Raw genomic sequence first — 21,183 nt, forward strand, 5'->3', positions numbered from 1 at the left:
TTTGGTAGAAATATATATTTTAATATTTTTTTCTCAGCACAATTTAAATAATAAATAATACAAAACAGAGTGTTACAAAGATTTCTATACCCTACACATAGTTAAGCTGCTCAATGGACAATAGACGTTTCTTTACTGGAGGACAACAACACTCCTGAGATGGGGGCCCTTAACCATTTGACCAACTCCCTCAACAATCCAAGAGAATGGCCGCACCTCCCAGTCTGAGAGAGGTACAGGATGCCATAAGGATGATAAAGAACAACAAGGCCAATGGACCTGATGGTATCCCAGCATAAGTCCAGTAGGAAGGACTGGACCAGACCACCTGCAGAAAAAGACCATGGCATTTCCCTCCTGGCCACCCCTGGGAAAACTTGAGCTTGGGTTCTGGTGAACTCATCCCCCTGCCAGAAAACAGTGAATTTAGCCTCCACAGAAAAACCTGCCATATATACTTTAGCCTTAGCCTTCGACTCTTTGAACTGTCTAACAAAAATGGCTTTCCTGACAAACACAGCTGGATACTGACTGACTGCTGCATGTCAAAATGTTATCCACAATCAGTGGTGGAAAAAGTACTCAAATGTTTTATTTAAGTAAAAGTATCAATACTGCAATGTAGAAGTATTTTGTTAAAAAAAAAAGTCCGGAATTCGAAATTTACTTGAGTAAAAGTACAAAAGTATTGGTATCAAAATGTACTTAAAGTGCCAAAAGTAAAAGTACTAAAATGTTTGAAAATAGCAGATCTACAAGCTACAAGCTACAAGCTTGTAGATCGGCTATTTTCAAATAGCCTATGTATAAAATAAGACAAAGGTGGTTAATATATGTTTTATAATGTAATAATTTATATCTGTAAAGTAACTAGTAACTAAAGTTTTCCAATAATTGTAGTGGAGTAAAAGTACTATATTTACCTCTGAGATGTAGTGGAGTAGAAGTAAAAGTGTTGGAAATTGGAAATACTCAAGTAAAGTACAAATACCTCAAAACTGTACTTAAAGGGATACTCCACTTTCAAATAAAATAAACATTTAAAAAATATATCAAAAATAAATGAAAAAAGTAATGGAAAAATCACGGCCCCTCACGCATTAGAGTGTCCTACTAATGTGTGAGGGGGCCGTGATTTTGCCATAACTAAACATTTTTTTAAATATTTTTTTTTAATGTTTATTTTATTTGAAAGTGAAATATCCCTTTAAGTACAGTACTTAAGTAAATGTACTTAGTTACTTTCCACCACTGTCCACAATATTCAGTGGCAGTGGAGATGAAACAGAACACTTTCAGGTTTGACACGGGAGTCATGCAGGATTGTGATATTGCTCCTACCCTGTTTCATTGCTGCTATCCTCCACCTCATGGGGAAAACCTGCCTCAGGGAATCATGTACAGATGATGGGGATTTACTTTGCATTCTGGATGTCTTTGCCAGGCAACCTGGTCTGACTATGAACATAAAAAGACTCTGATCCTCTATCAGCCACCATCCAACATAAATACTGACATTGATGATGAAATACACCAGTGCCTCAATTGTTCCTGTGAGACTTTTCTCAAGACTGAGAGACAAACAGTCTTTGAGAACCCCCACCCACCAGGCCAGGACTAAAATCCTGGTTTACAGGGCGGTAAGTGCTGCTCATTGTACTCTATTGATCTGAAACCCCAACAATATGCTGCATATATTGTAATAATATACTTGAAGGCACTAGAGGAACACCATAAAAAGTGCCTCAGAGAAATCCTCAAAATCAGCTGGGAAGACGCACACACCAACAGCAGCATCCTGGAGAAGGCCAACATCCTCACGGTTACTGCATGCCAACATTGCCCAACACCAGCACAGATGGATTGGCCATGTTGTCCATATGCCTGACTCCTGCCTCCCAAAACAACTGATAACTTTTCATAGGACGTGTCCCAGGAGGTTAAAAGAAAAGGTATAAGGATGACATAAAAGCAAACATCAAAAATTGGCCACATAGACATTAACATTTGGGAAGACACAGCAGCCAGAATCAGAATCAACTTTATTGTCACGTCACAGGTTTACAGGTGTAAAAAAGTGGGTGAAATTTGTTTTTGTGCGAGCCAATAGGCCAACCTGAAAACATATGTACTGGAAGGTGCGGCACAATAACAATGACCTATCCATGCTACAGAAGACAAGCCAAGACTCAGAAAGGTGAGTTCTTCCACCAAAAAGGTCCAGACGTCACTAAACCCACAACCACCACTGCTCACCCCTACCCACACCACACCAAAATGTGGCACCAGGTTCGGCCTCTTCGCCCACAAGGACCAAGGTGGTCATAGTGACAGCCGATGATTTTAGTTAGGCTGCTCAATGGATACCAAATATTCGATAGTGATATGTTTTCATCCTCATGGACTGTCATGACTGACCACTGGGCTGCAATTCAGAGTTCTTTATTGTGATCTGCTTTAAGAGTGTAATTGAGTGGCTTGTGTATTTTAAAACCATTCAGATAGCACTCTGATAGAAATAAATCTAAATGTACCTGAGTATAAAAACAAACAAACATACTTTTCATGTTCAATACTGAACAGTAGAGTAGTGTGAAAATTCAGTATGTAGGCAAATATCAGTAATCAAAAGATATTTTATTGCTTCAAGTCAAGAGTTAAATTTGATGTTCATGGCATTATGTACCGTTTGACAGTTCATGCACTTAAACTGTTATACAAATTGATTATTTTGTCTTCCAACTGATGTCATGAGACAGAACTTATAGTATTATATACAGCTTAGTGGAATTGTATAAAATAAATGAAAAATATCATGGACTAAAGCCTCATTGAGGGATGCTGCATCTAGTAACATGACTAAATTCTAAGCCTAGCATTTTGGTCTTTTTTTAATACATTCAGAGACTACAAAGCTGTTTAATCAAGGAATACATGGAATGCATAAGATATTGTTGGTGAAATGCCCAACTAGGCTCATTTTGGTATGAACACATGTCATAAACACACAAGTATTGTGTTTCTTAAAGTGTGCCATAGTGCCATAAAACTCTTAACGTTCCCTGCATAATCTTGCATATATTCTCCAAACTGTTATACAACAATCAGGTACAGTAAAAGGTCACAACTTGGGAAAAAGCTATATTCAACTCAATCACTGGAAATATAGGCTACCTCCATGGTGTTCTTTGTATGAATTAGATCATCATTTCAAATGCTGCTGCTTAGCAAACTAGGGGAGAAATGATTAATCAGATAATTGATTAGTCAATGGACGGAAACTATGCAGTCGGATGTTTCGAGCTCAGTGACGATACTGTACCTCTCATACAAATTGTGTAGGCCTATGCCATATAGTGGATGTGATTGAGAATCATTGACAATTCAGTTTTATAACAAACAATGAAAGGTTTCATCATGAAAAGGCATCCAGCTGATTACTGTGCCATAATGATTATTTAGAATGCTGAATTGTTTCAACTTATTTCACTGGCTGACAAATAAAAACAAGCGGGTGTCTGTCTATTGAGATTTGGTTAACATTTTCACCATTCAGCCTTACATTGATCAATGTACAAGACTTTGGAGGAATGTTCTTAGGGTATCAGCAAGTAGTAATTGTTCAATCACAAGCTGAGTTATAAGCTAAAAAGTCACAGTTCAGGCCCCGCCACACCGACCAGAAGACATTTTCACCAAATTTGGTATTTTGAGTCATCCTTGGCCAAATAGATTTTAATACATTTTAGTAATCAAATAACTATGTTAGTGATGTAGCATGTACATATTTCTAATGTGTTCATTTACAACTTCACCATAATGTGAATGCTCATCCTTATTCCATATTATAAAGTAAAAGCTTACGTTTTTGACTTCTGGATAAACATATTAAACAATTTGAAGATATCCATTTGGGCTCAGATAACTAGTGAATATTAACAATCATATTGTACTACCTTATTATGGTGTCAATTAATTGCATAGACTAATCAAATAATAAAACATAATAAAATCAAACGATATGAAAATAATCATTAGTGGCATCCCAATGGCAAACATGCACACAGTACCTTGTAGAACATAAGCCATTTTTCAGTTTAGCATACAAATAAACATACAATACATCAAACAGCAGTTGTTGATTTTAGATATAACCTTTTCTAACTTGTTCACCTGTTATTCCCGTTATTCAACATCCATTGAATCCTTCTCCTACCAAAGTGTCCTCAAACAATATTTTATTATGGAGGGGAAAAAAGCAAGAAATAAGACGCTTGTGTGGCTAGAATGTGCCGATGTGTTCCAAAAGTCACAGATTCAAACCTTCATAACAGGTAGTGTGTCCAATCCACTGACAATACATGGTCCAGCCTGGCAAAAATGCTTTTGAGCAGCGTTTCTTTGGTCAGACTGTGCTCGGAAGTCCATGTGAATGGAGGTGTGTGCGTATGTACAATTAAAATGATTAATTTCACCTCCCTGGGATCAACATTAACATCCTAAATGTTCATATTGTGGTTACAAGCATGTAAAGCAGAAGGCTCATCTGATAATAAAGCTTTAGACAAGCTAGTGTGGATCCTTGCCGATGCAGAATGTGTAGAGTGCAAATTGAATCCTTTAAAACTTTGAAATCGCAGTGTTTCATTTCATTATGCAGTTTCATTTAAAAGTGTAGGCTGTTTAGAAGTTGTTTTTTAGAAAAGCCTTGTACCTAAGAAAAGGGAAGTATTTGATCTGAGAATTCTAGACTAATCTATGATAATTGGAACCTTGGAATTATAATGAAATCCATTAAGAATTCTACTGTAGAATTCAAATGGAACTTGAGAATTTCACTGTATATTCAGAAGGAGTCCATTAGAATTCTTGCGGCCATGTTAGGTTAACCCTTCAAACCAAGTTTAAAATCCTCAAACTTTTCCATTACTGATGAAGGTGTGACATTGCCACATTCAAGTGAGTCCCTGCTCCGTATAATGGGCCTGGTCCTTGCCAAGGTAACCACCTGTGAATGAGGTCATCATGGAGACATTTCCATCCTGACACCGTGCCATCATCTTCCTCAGTGGCAAATCCGACGGGTCATCTCTTTCTAAACAGGAGAGAGACAGCAAAGTATATCAATACATGTCAGGATATTGTTACAGTATACCGATATTGTGGAACATACATTCCATCAGTAGACACAGCAAACATGTAACTCAGGTTAATATTTTGCTAGTGGATGACATTAACAGAATGTATAATGAATGACCGCAATGTGTAAGTTAGAAGCAAGTTCATTATAAATGGTATTATACTGTAGGTGACAATTGTGACCTTAATGGTTAATGTTTTATTATTTATTGCCTTGGATGCGGTTTGCTGATGAGAGCAGCTGTGGTTCTTAGTTTCCCTTTACGGATTGATAAAGTATTTCTATTCTATTCTAGTCATACAGTCGTGCATTACATCCTATATTAAAATTGGTTTAAGAGAGGACTGGCCCGCGGACGCATGATCGCTTGCCCACTTTTCTACCCAGCCCCACCGACCTCACCGCGCCCCAACCCCATCCCACCCCTCTTGCTACAGATAAAGATTTACTGATTAGAGTAAAGGTTTTCCGTGCAAGCTATACTCCTGATGTATAGATTACCACAGTAGAGATCCCTCTAATCTGGATTAGGCATTTAAACCACAGAGGTCTCCTATTTATGCCAGACCATACCGGTCTTTGTTCATGTCTTTGTCTACTCACAGCTTCAGTCATATATCGTACATAACCATCGACCACTAGACTCTACTATTAACTGCTTAATTTTTAGAGGCCGCTGTTGTATATTTGTTTACATTTTGTCCAAAGACATCAAAATGCTACCTACCGAAGTAGCGTCCAAATTGGTGTCCCACCTAAAAAGGTATTTTCTGCTTACTAAAGAGCCAGAGAGACGGGGAGACCCACTGTTACTGAACAAACACTCTATTGCAATGATTACTACTAGAATATAGAGCTTTCACATTTTAACAAAAAATAAATACATTTAAGCAAAGAAATATCACTTACGGAAGTTTCAATTTATGCTGCATGAAAAACATGTTGTTATCTTGGTTTAATGAGAAACCACCAACTAAGAAAGATTGGCACCAAATAATCATGCAGCGCATGTCAATGGAATCTCTAACATGTTTGTTGCACTCAACATTGCAACTGATACAGTACCTTTTATAAAGTCTTGGATCCATACGTGCATTACATTGGCCCTGACTTGGCTAATACAGTACTTTAACAAAGAGGTTCCTTAAAGTACAGGGTAATCTCAATATCGGTAAAATAGGTAAAATAAAAATATGTTGTCTAAATATTTCCAGGTGTCAAACTATATTTTACAAATATAGCATATATTTTTTGTTATTTCAGTATAGTTACAGAATGCTGATCGTGGTTATTGTTGAGTACACAGAAAAATCCTGAATGTAGTTCAATACAAAAAATGTACCCTTGTGAGTACATTTTTACACATTCAATATTAAATGAACACTCAGGATTTAAATGGGTATAATACTAGAACACTGAGCGGTGCTGCTGGTCATGAGTAACTCTTATGATCATACTCATGTTGTTGTTGGCAGAACAATGACTCCATTATGTCTCCCCCTCTCCCTCCATCTTTCTGTTACTACTCTCTTCTTACTTCATTCAGTCTGTCCCTTGTTCAGCTTTTCCCTTTGTGTATACCTTGCCTTTTTTTCTTTCTGAAAAGCTAATTTCATTCCGTCCCCCTAGCAGAGGGGCTCTAAAGGCCCATTTACTGTATACTCTACGTAAAGTGTGGATACGGATATGAACAGGGCCTCCCCATCCGTACTCTGCATATCATAGACCTAGAGCTTATTATGTACGGATCAATACGGGGAAACAGTAGGGGGCAGTAGTGATCCCCTGCAAGATGGACACAACAAACGATACAAAAAATACCCAAAAATAACTTCTCATAACCTACTAGCTGCATTAACATGGAATTTGCTGTGAACCTTCATGCTCTCCAGTGGAAGGCCACTACTGATTTTGGTGACTCAATGGCGTCCTCTGGCACTGCCTTTAGGCCAGATGCTCCCCAAATATTTTTACCTTTTGTTCTAGTGCCCTCAGGCCAAAATATGAGCACCGGCACTGCACAAGGTATGTCATAATCTCATAGGCAGATTGTGGTTGTTTTTATATGCTACGCCACACTTTCATTTACAGTATATTACAGTACATGGCAGACGGCTTTATCTAGGGTTACTTACAGCTACACTGCTTTGTGACAGAGTAGATGAAGAAATGATGTAGACAAGAGTGAGAGGGAAGAAAGGAACAATGAAGAAAGCAGATACACACCGACAAACACACACACACACACACTGTCCTCCCTCCATCCCACACACACACCCATCCTTATCTGACACAGGTCTACGTGCTGAAACTAAGCAAACAAGTTTTACAATCAGAATGCATCACATCAGAAAATGTGGGCAGGCAGGTTTGACCTGGAGGTTAGTAGCCAGTTTGTTCCCCCCATGGCCAATGTGTCCATCAACATCCTTGTGTCGTTCTTAAGTTCCCTTTTAGCAAGACAGTCAAGGCCCTGACACACTGAAAGCGTCAATTGCTCACGTCATCAGACTTGCCACACTGGAGGCATCAAGTGGACTCGTCTAAACCTGTTGACGCATCTTTCAGAGGTTCTATTTTGGACAAGGCTTTGACGAGTTCAAACTCGTATTGCAGGTGTGTAACGTTTGAACGTTCTTTTGAGAAAGTCCATTTTAATGAAGTAGAAAGGTCTGCACAGATCCAGAAATAGTTTTTTCTGTGAAACTATAGTAGCCCCCTCTTCCTTTACATCTATTTAACTGGTGATTGCAGCGCTTTAAAGAGCAAATAATATTGATGAGGAGAACGACGTAGAAAGTTAGGCTACCCTGTTGAATTTGAAGTTGAGAGTGAATATGGTGAGAACCACAAGTGAAATCCACAAATATGTTTTTTTTTTACTTCCATCATTCAGGGAGAACACTGAGCTTTTTCATACAGCCCATGATTAGATAGCCAGGGTTCAAACCCCTACCGTCTCAATTAGTGTAAATCACTTGCAAAATACCAAACATGTACTGTACAATACAGTGTTAATTTCACTCTTAGTGTAACAATTGACCTGTAAAGCTGGATTGTTAATTTAACTCTGTAAATTAAAGTTAAGAGTTAAATCTTCAACTTAAAAATTATGTGTATCATAAGTTAGTTATATATTAACTTTTGACTATGTCATTATTTCATATGATTCGTTTCAGAATGCATTTACAATATTTTACAATATTTATAAACTTTTTTGACTCACAGGGGAATATCATTATTTGATTTTGTATTATTAGTGCTACTGACTCACCAGAGGTTCCAGCTCTTTGCGGTCTATTAGGTTGAGCTCAGTGCCAAAGTAGTAGAAGTGTTTGTAGCAGGTGTTGATGTGAGCCTCAGCTCCCATCTGAAGGACTCGGTCAAAATGGTGGATGTAGACATGAACGAACACCCTGAACAGGCGACACAAGATCTTCTTACACACTGACACGAAGTTCTTGGGGAACGGTGTACCTGGTAGGAAAGAGGAAAGAAGAGATAGAGATAGAAAGAGAGACAAAATTAGATGACGGAAAAATGCAAAGGAGAGGCCTGACTAAAGTGGGAAAGAGAGAGAGGGAGAAAGGGCATAGGAGCAAGTGATTGAAGGGCATATGCACACAGAAAGGAGAGAGAAGATGGAGAGGGAGAAAAGTGAGGAAATTAAGGGATGAGGGGAGGTAAAGAAGCAGGAAAGGAAGAGAAAACAATGCAGGTCTGGCAGACTAGGAATTCAATGCACCACACAAAATCCTGTGTGTTTTTAAAACAAATTTGATGGGCAAAGTATTGCTCAAATCCCATAAATACAATCTAAAGACAATGTCTGAATAACATATGATTTGTCCCACTGTGGCAGATTAACACAAAAGAAAGAAAAAGGGGTGAAACTTTTCTCTGCTATCTGAATTCAATAGTTTAACGTTTCTTCTCCTTTGTACGTAAATGAGGAATTCCCAATTAATTAGTTTTCCAACGCAGATTTGTAGCACAATAATATTTGCTTCATAGTAAAAAGAAATTAACAGTTTTTTTTTTTACAGCCGTATCAGTTCTAAAGATCTCATATCAGTTAGCAATAACTATCAAATATATGGAACTGATCTGAAATGCCACAAGCTCTGTAGGGCAGTATTCTGTGGCTGACAGTGTTTCTGAGTACACACACACACGCGCCACACACTCAGACGAAGCTATGGCTGTGGGGGCTTTGAGTCAGGGCTGTCTGGCCTAGTTCTCCATAGGAGCAGGATTAAGGCAACTAACCAGTCTGCTGTCCAGTGCATGCTTGACGGTGGAAAAACCTCAGTCTCGCTATTGAGGTGACCTCAATTTAGCTTAAGCTACTGTTAACGAGCAAGCAAATGTAGTCAGTCTCTCTCAAAGCCTGTCAGCATTACAAAGAATAACAGCTAGCTGTATATCCAAGTTGACAAATTCAGTGTAGCTGATTCTGCCCTCACAGGTCCACGTTCACGTCTGAGGAGACCTGTCATTTCATGTTTCATTACAGCTGGCTTAGGAATCTAGGAACTGGCATCTTTACACAGGCGACGTTTTAAAATGCATTTTAGTGACGAGGCATAAATTAGACGTGTAGAAGTCTATCTCTGCAAGAAGATGAAGGAAGTGGAACAGATGGACAGAGGGAGAGGGAGAGAGATTTAAAAGAGAAAATGAGCAGACTTGCTTGGGTATTTAGGTACATCCCAGGGAGATTTAAAAGAGAAAATGAGCAGACTTGCTTGGGTATTTAGGTACATCCCAGGTGTGTGTGTGTGTGTGTGTGTGTGGGTATTTAGGTACATCCCAGGTGTGTGTGTGTGTGTGTGTGTGTGTGTGTGTGTGTGTGTGTGTGTGTGTGTGTGTGTGTGTGTGTGTGTGTGTGTGTGTGTGTGTGTGTGTGTCCATGTGTACAGACAGTACACAAACAACTAGCTTCTTAAGCCAAGTTTAATTTCTGTAACATTTAAATTCCATGTCAACTTGGTCGTTCGTTAATTCAAATATGTCAATTAGCAGTTAGCACATGTGTACAGTTTGTGTGTGTGTGTGTGTGTGTGTGTGTGTGTGTGTGTGTGTGTGTGTGTGTGTGTGTGTGTGTGTGTGTGTGTGTGTGTGTGTGTGTGTGTGTGTGTGTGTCTACAGCATGTGCCGGTGTGTGTATCGGATGTCAGTGTCACTACATAATTGACGAGTTTGAAGACATCGATACCTTTCTCCTCCTTTCTCACCTCTTTGCACTCTTTTTTCTTCTAACGCACTTCATTCCTTTTCTCTCCCCCCCGCTTCTCAACTATCCTTACCCCTCCTCCCACAGCTCATTTTTTATCACCGGCAGGTATTTTTAAACCTCTGTCTTTTCACTCTCCCAGTGTTGTTTAAAGGGGAATTCCACTTTAAAACGCTTCTGGGGTTATTTTAATGTTGGGTTGGGATTCTGTGTAAAACCCAGACAGTTTATAAGTTGCTTGTTTCAATATTTAGATATTTGATATTCATTTTATCCTCCTATACCATAAACCCATTGTAAATTCAAATTCCATTTTAACTATGTTAACTTCACTGAAAACACATGCCCTTGGTTCTAGTGACTGATATTGTCCTTCTAATGTGTGAGGGGGCCATGTTTTTTCTTTTTTCATTTATTTTATTTACTTTTTGTATTTTATTTTATTTCTTTAATTTTCTAAAAAGATATATTAAAAAAGAAGAAAACATTTAATGACCCCAGAAGTGTTTTAAAGGCAAATACCCCTTTAAGCCCACCATACATATTTGGTTGGGAAAGCATGTGGAACTACACACATATGAGGGAACTAATAACCCTGGCACACACAGGAAGGAATGAAGGAAGTCACCAAGTAATGCGGAAGATGAAAATTAGGAAAAATGGTGGCCAACTGTTAATCTATTAAAGTGAGAAGTTGGTCGTTCTCATAAGAGCGTCAGCATAAAATGCAATACTTGCACACTACATATTTAACAGGTGCACATATTGGCTGTCATGGGTGAAGGCCCTGTGGACCACAGTCACCGCTCTCCCCGGCAGAACTTAAGACACGTGAATGCTCTATTTTCATATTTTACGTCACACACACGCTTCTGCTGCTGAGCCTCTCCACACTACAGTACCAATTAGGGATAAAATTGCCTTGCTCAAGAGCACATTGCCAGGAGTTACTGAGAGACACTTGCTTGAAGTTGCTTCCTCTGCCCATGTGCTCCCAGACAACACTGGGAATCCAAGTGCCACCCTTCTGGCCAAAAGGCTCCCCCAACTAACTCACCGATGCTGGTGGGGAATATGTCCTCGTTGTTGATCTGCATCTCAATCCAGTCCATCAGCAGGCTCATGTACTGCGGAGCCGGCAGTGCCGTCGGCCTCTTGTACCTCCGGTCGTCCTGCCAGCGGTACTCGTACTTCGGACCTCCAGACATGACGGGACACGACTCTGCCGTGCAGAACTCGCACACTGTCCCGTAGATCAAGTTGATCCGGTTGAAGAAATCCACGACGTGAACCGCCACCCACTCGTTGAGGTCCTCACCGTGCGGCAGTCGCACTGCGGCCCGAAGGTCCACGCCTGAGTCCAGTGAGGCCTGGGCCATTTTGTAGAGATCGAAGCGCTGTGTCCCCGGCTCAAATTTCTTCTTGGGCCGGAAGGTTCTGTCTTTGTGGAAGACTTGCTTTAGGTGGACGGACATGGTGTAGGTCTGTGATTAATGGGAATTATTTTAAAATGGCAAGATACTATAACTATATTCAGCGGAAAATACGTTTCAGGTGGCCCACCTAAGCAAATCAAGGCAAACTTGGGGGGGAAACATCCATAATATTCAAAGTGAAGAAATTCTGTCCATGTCCTATCCCAGTCTCATTATTTAGTAAAAGAATAATATAGCCCTAACATTGTGGTTTAGAAGGTGTTGCAATTGCTTGTGTAATGTTCATAATCTGGACGTTTCACTTAATTCTATGTTTGCAATTCTTCTGAAGTCACTCCAGTCCAGATAAGAAGTATCATGAGCTTAAGAAGTGAAATATCAATCACTATAAAGATAATGCAGTCAGCTTCACCTCAGTGACCAATGGTCATCCAGAGGTCACTCAAACACTGGGATTCAAAGCTCTGAACAAATATTCCAACCGGCCAATAGTCCAAAAGCTTCTGATCAATGAGGAGAGAGGAGTCGGACAAAAAAAATCTCTGTTGTGTAGCTCCTTTGGAACCTCACATGCTGCTTTGTCCTGTTAAGATGAAAACAAAGTTTGGAATTATAAACACAAATCAGGAGACGTTTCTATTATGCTACATGTTTATATAAATTCCCCTGCATGTGGAAACGTGTACAAAACTAATTGTACAATTTCTTTACTAGATTAAGTTTATAGAGAACTGAGTGTTTTGACATGATGTCTGACTGAGGTTAAATGCTAGTTACAGTACATAATTTAGCTGGTGTGTTGAACTACAGCAAAGTGAATTAAGTGTCACAACATGGTATCAGAAATTAGGGAGTTAGCATACAACACGGTTTCAAACTTTTCCTTATTTCTACTGTTTGCACAGCCAACAGTTTACTCATCCAGTACAATCCAGTGTGGCCAGTGTGAAATCATGGAATGGCTAAAAAGACAAAGACATTCTTCAAATATATTCTTCAAGTATGAGGTCTACGTAAGCCTTCAAACAGGATAAACAAGTGAAATTGGAAAGTGAAACGAGCAGATAAAATTGGAACTGGAGCACTATACATTTTTATCTGATAAATGATCTTTGTGGGGCTCTGTATCATGATTTAGTCAAATTGGTGTCCCAACTGAATATCTCCAGTTGAAACAAAAAAAAAGGCATGGGTTCCCGAGGCTACTGAACAACTGGATCATAAAACATATTGTAATAGCCTGCAGCTTAATAGAAGAATTGAATATGCTGGATGTTGCACAATCTGGCAGTGGGTTCAATGGCAGTATGAAAGTGTTGAGTATATTATTAGTGAAGCATAGAACAATGGGTGTCTGTGTTTATTTGTGAGAAGGTGGATATAGGTGTATTTGTACATAGGTGTGTGTATTATTTTGACACACAGTGAGTGAGTGCGAAAGAGAGAGAGAAAGTGTGAGGTAGAGATCCTATAGGGAGTTTCCACTGCTCTGATTGAAAACAAAACCTAATCCCTTTACAGAATTCAGGTCTGTACAGGATTGAGATTTAGAAATAGAAACACTCTATAGTTCAGTTTAGACTAGTTGTAGTTGTCCCTGCCAGGCCCGAAGGTGTGGCCGAGAGACTATGTTTTTACCCCTGTCCGTCCGTGAGAGTCTGTGTGTGTGTACGTCTGTTTGCAGCTAATCTCTGGCACCATTGGACCAATCGGCACAAAACTGTGCATGCATACTCCTTGGAGGCCAAGTAAAAAGCCAATTTCTGTTTAGCCTGTTATGGAGCCACCAGGGGGCTGAATTTTGCAAACTTGTATTATATTTTGTCAAAAGATCACACAAATCGGTACACATTACTTCATGGTAGCACTATAATAGGCCAAAACACAGTTTTTGCTTACAACTGTGCCACATATTCCATTGGACAGTCTGTCATTGACATTGATGTAGGTTGTCAACTAGCCCCTTTCGGGACCCTGTTTACCTTTTTTGTATTTGGGAAGGCGGTATACCAGGGTCCCTTGTTGGTTAGAACACGCTCTCTCGTACCGGCGGCTACCACTGTCTGGTCTCGGGCGTACAGCTCGTCGCTTAGAAGTTGCAGAGATTTCTCAAAGGTACCAACAAGAGCAATACTAACACGCGAGAAAGCGGCATCAAAAAGCGGGGATCGGCGATGCCGTTTAACATTTTTAATAATTTAGTAAACCTTAAGCTCCTTTCTCACACTCTGCTCCAGCAGCTCCACTTCCCATGTCCGCCTCCCCGCGTTGTGATTGTCATGCAAGCGTGTAGGAGCTCGCCAATCAGAGGCAGTAACGTAGGACGCGCAGCTTGTCAGTCACCGCGGAGAGGCGGAACATGGGCAGTGGAGCAGAGTGTGAGAAATGAGCTTAAGGTTTACTAAATTATTAAAAATGTTAAACGGCATCGCCGATCCCCGCTTTTTGATGCCGCTTTCTCGCGTGTTAGTATTGCTCTTGTTGGTACCTTTGAGAAATCTCTGCAACTTCTAAGCGACGAGCTGTAAACCCGAGACCAGACAGTGGTAGCCGCCGGTACGAGAGAGCGTGTTCTAACCAACAAGGGACCCTGGTATACCGCCTTCCCAAATACAAAAAAGGTAAACAGGGTCCCGAAAGGGGCTAGTTGTCAACATGACTTTGGCTCCAAGGGCTACAGACAAAATATCTCGTAAGCGTCCTGTTTGCGATGGGTTGCTTGATACTGTAACACTAATCAGACCTGTGTTACAATCACTTTGTGAATCAACTGCTTTGATGTAGAAAGTGTCTGTTGGCAAGGCTATTAGCTTAATTTCATCATAGTATTGCTGCTGGCTCACAATAACCGACCTGGCCTGGCGCAGATATGTGCTCCGAGGAGCACTTTTTTTTTGTTTAATCTGTTTTAATCCAGGGAAATTTTTACTGAGCACAGATGCTCTTTTACACCAGAGTTAAGCAACTTTAGTCACAAGACTTCTTTCAACACAACCCCCTATGAGTTTAGCTTTATGATATGCGTTTAGTTTTTATAACCCAACTTATTTATTACATCATGTGATTTTTGGTGGGCATTTAATTCTGACGTGCCTGAATATGACGTCTCGTTTAGAACAGAAACCCAACCTTTAAACCACAGCTATACATACACTTGCCACAAACATAATGGAATATCAATAGAATATGGATATTCTGTTAAAAGCAAAAGGCTGTTCTTCATACTGATATCTGTCACACTCACACTACATTTAATGTAGCCGTAGGTCTTCCATTACCACAAGCAGTTAAACTTTTTAAGTGCTTTAGAAAATATTGAGCCTTTAAGTCTTAAAGGCTCAATATTTCCAATGGAACAAAAAAAACACAGCAGCAAACAAAGCAACGTCACAAACGTTGCGTCCAAACGCAGTTTCACAGGTTAATCTATGCGACACGAAAAGTAAAGTCATGTACTATTCAAACAGGCGCCATGTAGACCATGAGCTTAAACCCCCCTGAATAAACTGTGAGCAGCTACAATGTCAATAATTCAATACTGTACTTGGTACTTACTTACCTCAAGAAGCAATAAACACACATCCACAGTATAGTGTTAGTGCGCATGTAGTCACAGACCTGCGTCGACAAGTACAGTTCCAACATTACATTCCTCCAGACTGACTCTGTTCGCTCCTGGGAGGTGTGTTGCCAGATTGTGCGAGAGAACTAAGCAACCAGGTCTATGAAAACAAGCCCAAAAGAAGCCACATGAGCAATTTAAACCGATCAGCTATTTTCAAAAACATGCAGAAAATGTGAAAAATGTAATGACATATTTTGGAAACATTCAAACAACACAAATCTGGGGGCTCCCTGGCACAAAACATGTTCAGATGGGGGTTAAGGGGGGACAAATACACAAATTGATTTGGGGGTCCTTAACATGAAAATATTTGAGAACCACTGTTTAAAAATTTTTTTTTTTTGGTAAACAAGACCAAATAAGTAACTGTACTTTAGAAACTAGCCCCCAAAACCGCTTGGGTCGCTTATAATACACGGACATGGCAACACTGCTCTCTTTGCTCCTGGAGGGGGGGGGGGAGATGCGTTCTATGTTTGTGATGCGATGAGAGAAACATGTTGGCCCCACTCACTGCCCGACTGGTTCAAATTGGGGTGGTTTCGCTATACTTTAATGGGTGAACTTACTTAGTTCGCTAAACTTCGTATCAATTATTGCTGTGTCACCCGTCTAACATTTTAGTACAGACCGGGACCGCGGCCTTACAGTCAAGAATCAAGATAACATTTGTTATGTCTCAACTTGCAGAACGGAAATATCCCGATTTGACTGTGTCGTGAAGGCACCTCGGATCTGCTAGTTTACCCTTCCAGGCAATGAATGACGATGTAAACAGACTACATGCTACAAAAACACACACAGTGTATTGTTCTAGTTATCCTTAAATACGTATCTTCCTCTTTGGAATACTTTTGGATGTTAACAAGTTTACTAATCGTCATTTTTCGCTCTGGAACTCGGTTTGTTTACTACTGCGATTAGGCAATGGTGTATGTTGGGCATCGCCAATAGCACCATCTTCTGGCGAATTTATGAAATAGCAAAAACATTGATAAAGTCGTGAGGTCGGGCTGCAATCCACTAAACCCCCACTAGCAACTACATTGTAAACACAAATAATTGTGTTGCAGATGACACTTTTTCATAGATTTCATAGATAGTTTCATATACTTGGTTGAAAGCACTATCATCAGGGTTGGATTCATGTTCATTTGTATGTTCAGACATTTAACCACCGCCAATACTTAAACTTAGTCTCGATTGAAATGCACCACCCTCTACCACCCTCTAACCACTGCTGCAGATGTACTTATTGTATTACAACTATATTATATATATATATATATATATATATATATATATATATATATATATATATATATATACAGTATATATATACTGTATATATAAAGCTCAATTCCCCTTTATTTTGTGAATTATAATAATGCAAAATAACACATTGAATGTGTGCTTTTACTTTTGTCCATTTATTTTACACCAGGAAGCTGCATGCATTGTACTTTTGTACTTTGCAAAATGATCAAACTAGTTCTCCATTTCTCTCTGAGTTGAGTGATATCTATAAATTAACTGAGCATTGATAAATGGCATGATCGAGGAGAAAAGGGGATTACTTTTCATTGAGCTTCTTAGGCTATAGGGACTCAGACAGCACTCTCTGATTGCTTGGATATTAGACAAACACACAAACACATTCCCACTTTTGGTTGCGTGTACGTGCGCACACGCGCATGCACACACACACACACACACACACACACACACACACACACACACACACACACACACACACACACACACACACACACACACACACACACACACACACACACACACACACACACACACACACACACACACACACACACAAATCCTCCCATGTTCTTGAATTCTCATCACACTTAGAACAGATTGGAATAAAGTGGATGATGATGGATCTGTCACTGAAGCAGGATCTTAAATATGAATGAGGTGCAGGCCTACAGGTGGATGGACATTGTCACTCAATTTAGTACCTATAAATGAGCCTTTTCTCTCTACCCATTCTCTACCTACTTACTTTTCTCTTCCCAAACTTTCTTGAGTCTAGAGAATCTATTTTTGTGGAAGACGGTGGAAGTGGAAGACATCCCTCTGTCTCATCTGTTTTTTCTGATATAGGCTCCAATTCTGTCCAAAAAATATTCTTGATAAAATAAAGATAATGTCACTTGAATACATGAAACAAAATGACTTTATATAATATTATTATTATATTATAATACAATCTGCCAGTTGGAAACCAACTGGCAGATTGTATGATGTTTGTTTTAGGACAGATTTGAATTTCAGGACTTTATGCAGTAAGTTTGTCTGTCTGTCTGTCTGTAGAATAAGCGAGGTCCCGTTGTATGCACTGACACTATTTGTAGTGTCTTCTTAGGCAAGAGGTTAATTGATTAAATCACCAGGTAAGATGGGGTTTCACAGCAGAGTATTTAGATTTACTGTGGATTAGATGCTCTCAACACAAACTCTATCTATATAAACCCTATTAAAGCGAACACGGTTCACCTCAAAGACTCACCCTACCTGCCTCATGGTTGTTTGTGGCTGTTTGCTTCTTGCCCAGAAGAAATCAGAATAGATATTTTGTTTCTATTTCAAAATGTCCTCTTTTGCACCATTTTTCAACTTTTCATTTGACAAAGGATTATTCAGCCAGTGACATAACTATTTGTACCAAACAAGCACTATGGATACGCCTGTATGAAGTAATGTTGGATCTAGGTGCGGTATAGTAGCAACTTGTTATTCATTTACTAATTTTCTTTGCTTTTTGTATATGAGCAGTCTCTACACAATGAAAGTGTTCATTAGTAATGAATAATTGACATAGCAACATTGAATAGAAATCACAGTAATATATTTCTAACTCACTGTCAGGTGTTGAATTATGCATAACTAATTTATCTGTCCTGTTTTTCCATTTATTTACTGTATATTAGAACAAGAAAATATGATAGGAATGATTTAAGTGTTATTGCTAGCCAGGAAAGACGTGGTGGAAATATCTAGGCTACCTGTTACTGTCAAGGTTACAGTGTTTAACAATTCTTTTATTTATTCAGCTTCTTCAACCTCACACCACTTGCATATTATTAAGCTTCTTAAAAGCCATTTTGTGTGTGAATAATATTAATATGATTTAGTCAATTAGTCAGTCTGTTAGCATTTTCATCAATCAATTACACTGAAGGCTGGGACAGTTCAGATGTATTATGGCTGAAATCAATAAATACCCCTTCATAGCCATTGTAGCTGCAAAACACTGTAATTTAAACGTTTTTCTTATTTGTTTTTTGTTTTGCAGACAAGGGGCTTGTCCAGAGAGCCTGAATGACTAAGAGTGCAAGTCATTTGAAAGGTCTGACTGTACTGTGTGAAATAGGAGACTATCTTCAGTGACTGTAATTTGGACAAGCAGTTGAAATTATTGTCTACAGCGGGTAGTGAAATTTGAAAACCAGATACATTTTTATACTACAGCATCTCTCGCAAAAAATTACCAATTATCCACCAAAATGGCAGGGAGACCAACTAAGTAGTAACAGTCAAAACTTATCAGTACTGTGTCACTTTTAGTCTTAAATGCCTATAAGCCTTTCAGTAATTCTAGCACTTCAGGTATTAAATCTATCCAATGATGATAACCATCTACTGTATTACTTTAGCCCTTCTAATACTTTAACCTTAAATGACTGCAAACTAAACCTGTAAGAAAGACTTAAAGACACTTTAATGCCTGTGACACACTCCATCTGTAATCTGAAGTAGTAACACTAACCCTGAACAAGTACAGCCCTCAAATGTACAACTGATAGCATCTACAGTATAATCCTCCATGACCTTTCAACATCTGCATCCAGGTACACCCTAACCTACAACCCTTACAGCTTGTCATCATCAATGGCTGCAATGTTTCAACAGCTGTGATCCTCAATGAGTAACCTTGCTTCTGTGAACATAATCCATTTTCAACAAACTACTCCCTTCAACATCTGCAAGTAGGATATACAGCCACAACATGAATGGTTAGATCAGGAGATAATTGAAACAGTCAGACAGTTAGTTAGAAAGACATCAGTCATTTTGTTATTTAGAAAGACACTACCCACAGTGGATAGGTAGGAAGAACAATAGAGACACTGACATTGACTGACAGACTGACTGACCATGGCTGAAGACTCTAGCCCTCCAATCTGTGTCCAGATCATCTCCATGATTTTAATGGTGTGTTTTGGACTCTTCTCCATTGTCAAGGTAACCAGAACTTTACACCTTGGAGCTGTCGCTGTCTTGCTCAAGGGCAACATCGACAACAGTTACTATTGAGAGAAAAAAAAGTATTTCTCATTCCCTATTAACAGCATGTTTTTCGTTAAGGTGATATTCAACTTTAGTTTTGTAGAGTTTGTTATTCCTCGAAAGATTTCATTCATTCCATTGTTTCATTAATTTCGAGTTATCGGCTCTTATCCTGTGATACGTAGCTGCATTGTAAGTCATGGCAGGGAAAACAGTAGGCTATACCTTTGTTAAGCATAAATCAGGCTACTGTGTTTCATGCTGAGTAGCCATATGTCTGTACACGAGTCGACTGTGTTGTGAACTTGCTGCTCCTCCGCAGGGGGCCTCGTTTGGCTTCTTTAACTGGTGGTTGATCCTGGGAGCGTCCTGCCTAGTGGCTGCAGCCTTCGCCTCCTTCAGGGTTTACGAGGTCTGCGTGGTCCTGGCACAGCGAGAGCTGGAGGAGGCCCAACCCTGTCCCTGACTATGAGAAAGGACTTATCGATCAAGGAGAGACAAGATGACCTGAAGTTGAATCTGCTGATGTAAAAACAACATTCAATGTGGGATTGTGGCCATATAGGCCTAAAGGGTGAATTATGCTTCGGTAAACAATATATAAAACAGTAGAAAGTGTCCTGCTGAAACACTTCGCTCGACAAAAAATATTTATTGTCAACTATGTCATATGACTCTTTTTTTTGCCAAAAAATAAATTAGCCTTTTTCCACCAGACTAGATTGGAAAATCCTTGTAGGCTACTTAACCTAATTTCAGCCAGTATTTGGGTCCCAGATGGTCGTTAATATGGTCCCAGTCATCTGTGGCCATGTGTTTCTGCTTAACTTTATGCTGCTGTGCTGGTAATGGAATATTTAATTATTCATACATAATGATATTTAACATGAGGGATTTTGGATATTCATTTGGAGGATAAAATCAAGATCAAAACACAAATGCAGGTTTGAAATAAACTATTCAAACAAAGTAGCATACTATAAAAAGACAGTTCTACTAAATAACACTATGATTATGGCTATTCTCATTTGAAAGTCATTCTGTATGAGTGGTCTGCCATTAAAACATTGTATGCCGGAAGTGATAATAAATTGCACCTGTTGGCGATGCTTTCAAGGGGGAAAAGCAGAGAGCGAGATGTCATTGGGGACACAGACAGCAGGAAAACTGAGGAAGAGTTATATGAGACCAAAAGGACATTTTGACCTTCTTAATACAGTATATCAATTCATCAATAAAAAAAAGCGTATTATTGTTGAAGAATACGTTACATGACAACATGCAGGCTTAATTACATGCAATGCTTTTTGCACTGTTAACCTTTTTTAAGAGTCATCTAAAGGGAACACAAATTGAAATATTTTGTATTTTATTTTTGAATATATACAGTATGTCAACAAGTGGTGGTCTCACATTCAAAAATATTGCCCTGTAA

The 21,183-nt window shown here is 39.3% G+C and overlaps 1 protein-coding gene across 2 annotated transcripts; it reads right to left on the reverse strand.

Moving 5' to 3' along the window:
- Window positions 1-2,616: 2,616 nt before the first annotated feature.
- Window positions 2,617-15,504, reverse strand: LOC308093296 (MOB kinase activator 3B). 2 transcript variants are annotated; one of them, XM_080439611.1, is made up of 4 exons: window positions 15,372-15,504; window positions 11,434-12,395; window positions 8,415-8,617; window positions 2,617-5,095 (listed from the first exon to the last, which is right to left on the reverse strand). In XM_080439611.1, exons 2-4 carry the CDS (start codon window positions 11,849-11,851, stop codon window positions 5,066-5,068), a joined length of 651 nt encoding a protein of 216 aa, XP_080295737.1. In that variant the 5' UTR covers window positions 11,852-12,395; window positions 15,372-15,504; the 3' UTR covers window positions 2,617-5,065. The 2 variants fall into 2 exon arrangements, with proteins under 2 accessions (XP_080295737.1, XP_080295738.1); XM_080439612.1 differs by having other exon boundaries at window positions 15,368-15,495.
- Between the last annotated feature and the right edge of the window lie 5,679 nt (window positions 15,505-21,183).

Source organism: Gymnoscopelus braueri, assembly GCF_963280865.1.
Source record: "Gymnoscopelus braueri genome assembly, chromosome: 1".
NCBI classification, from domain to species: domain Eukaryota; kingdom Metazoa; phylum Chordata; class Actinopteri; order Myctophiformes; family Myctophidae; genus Gymnoscopelus; species Gymnoscopelus braueri.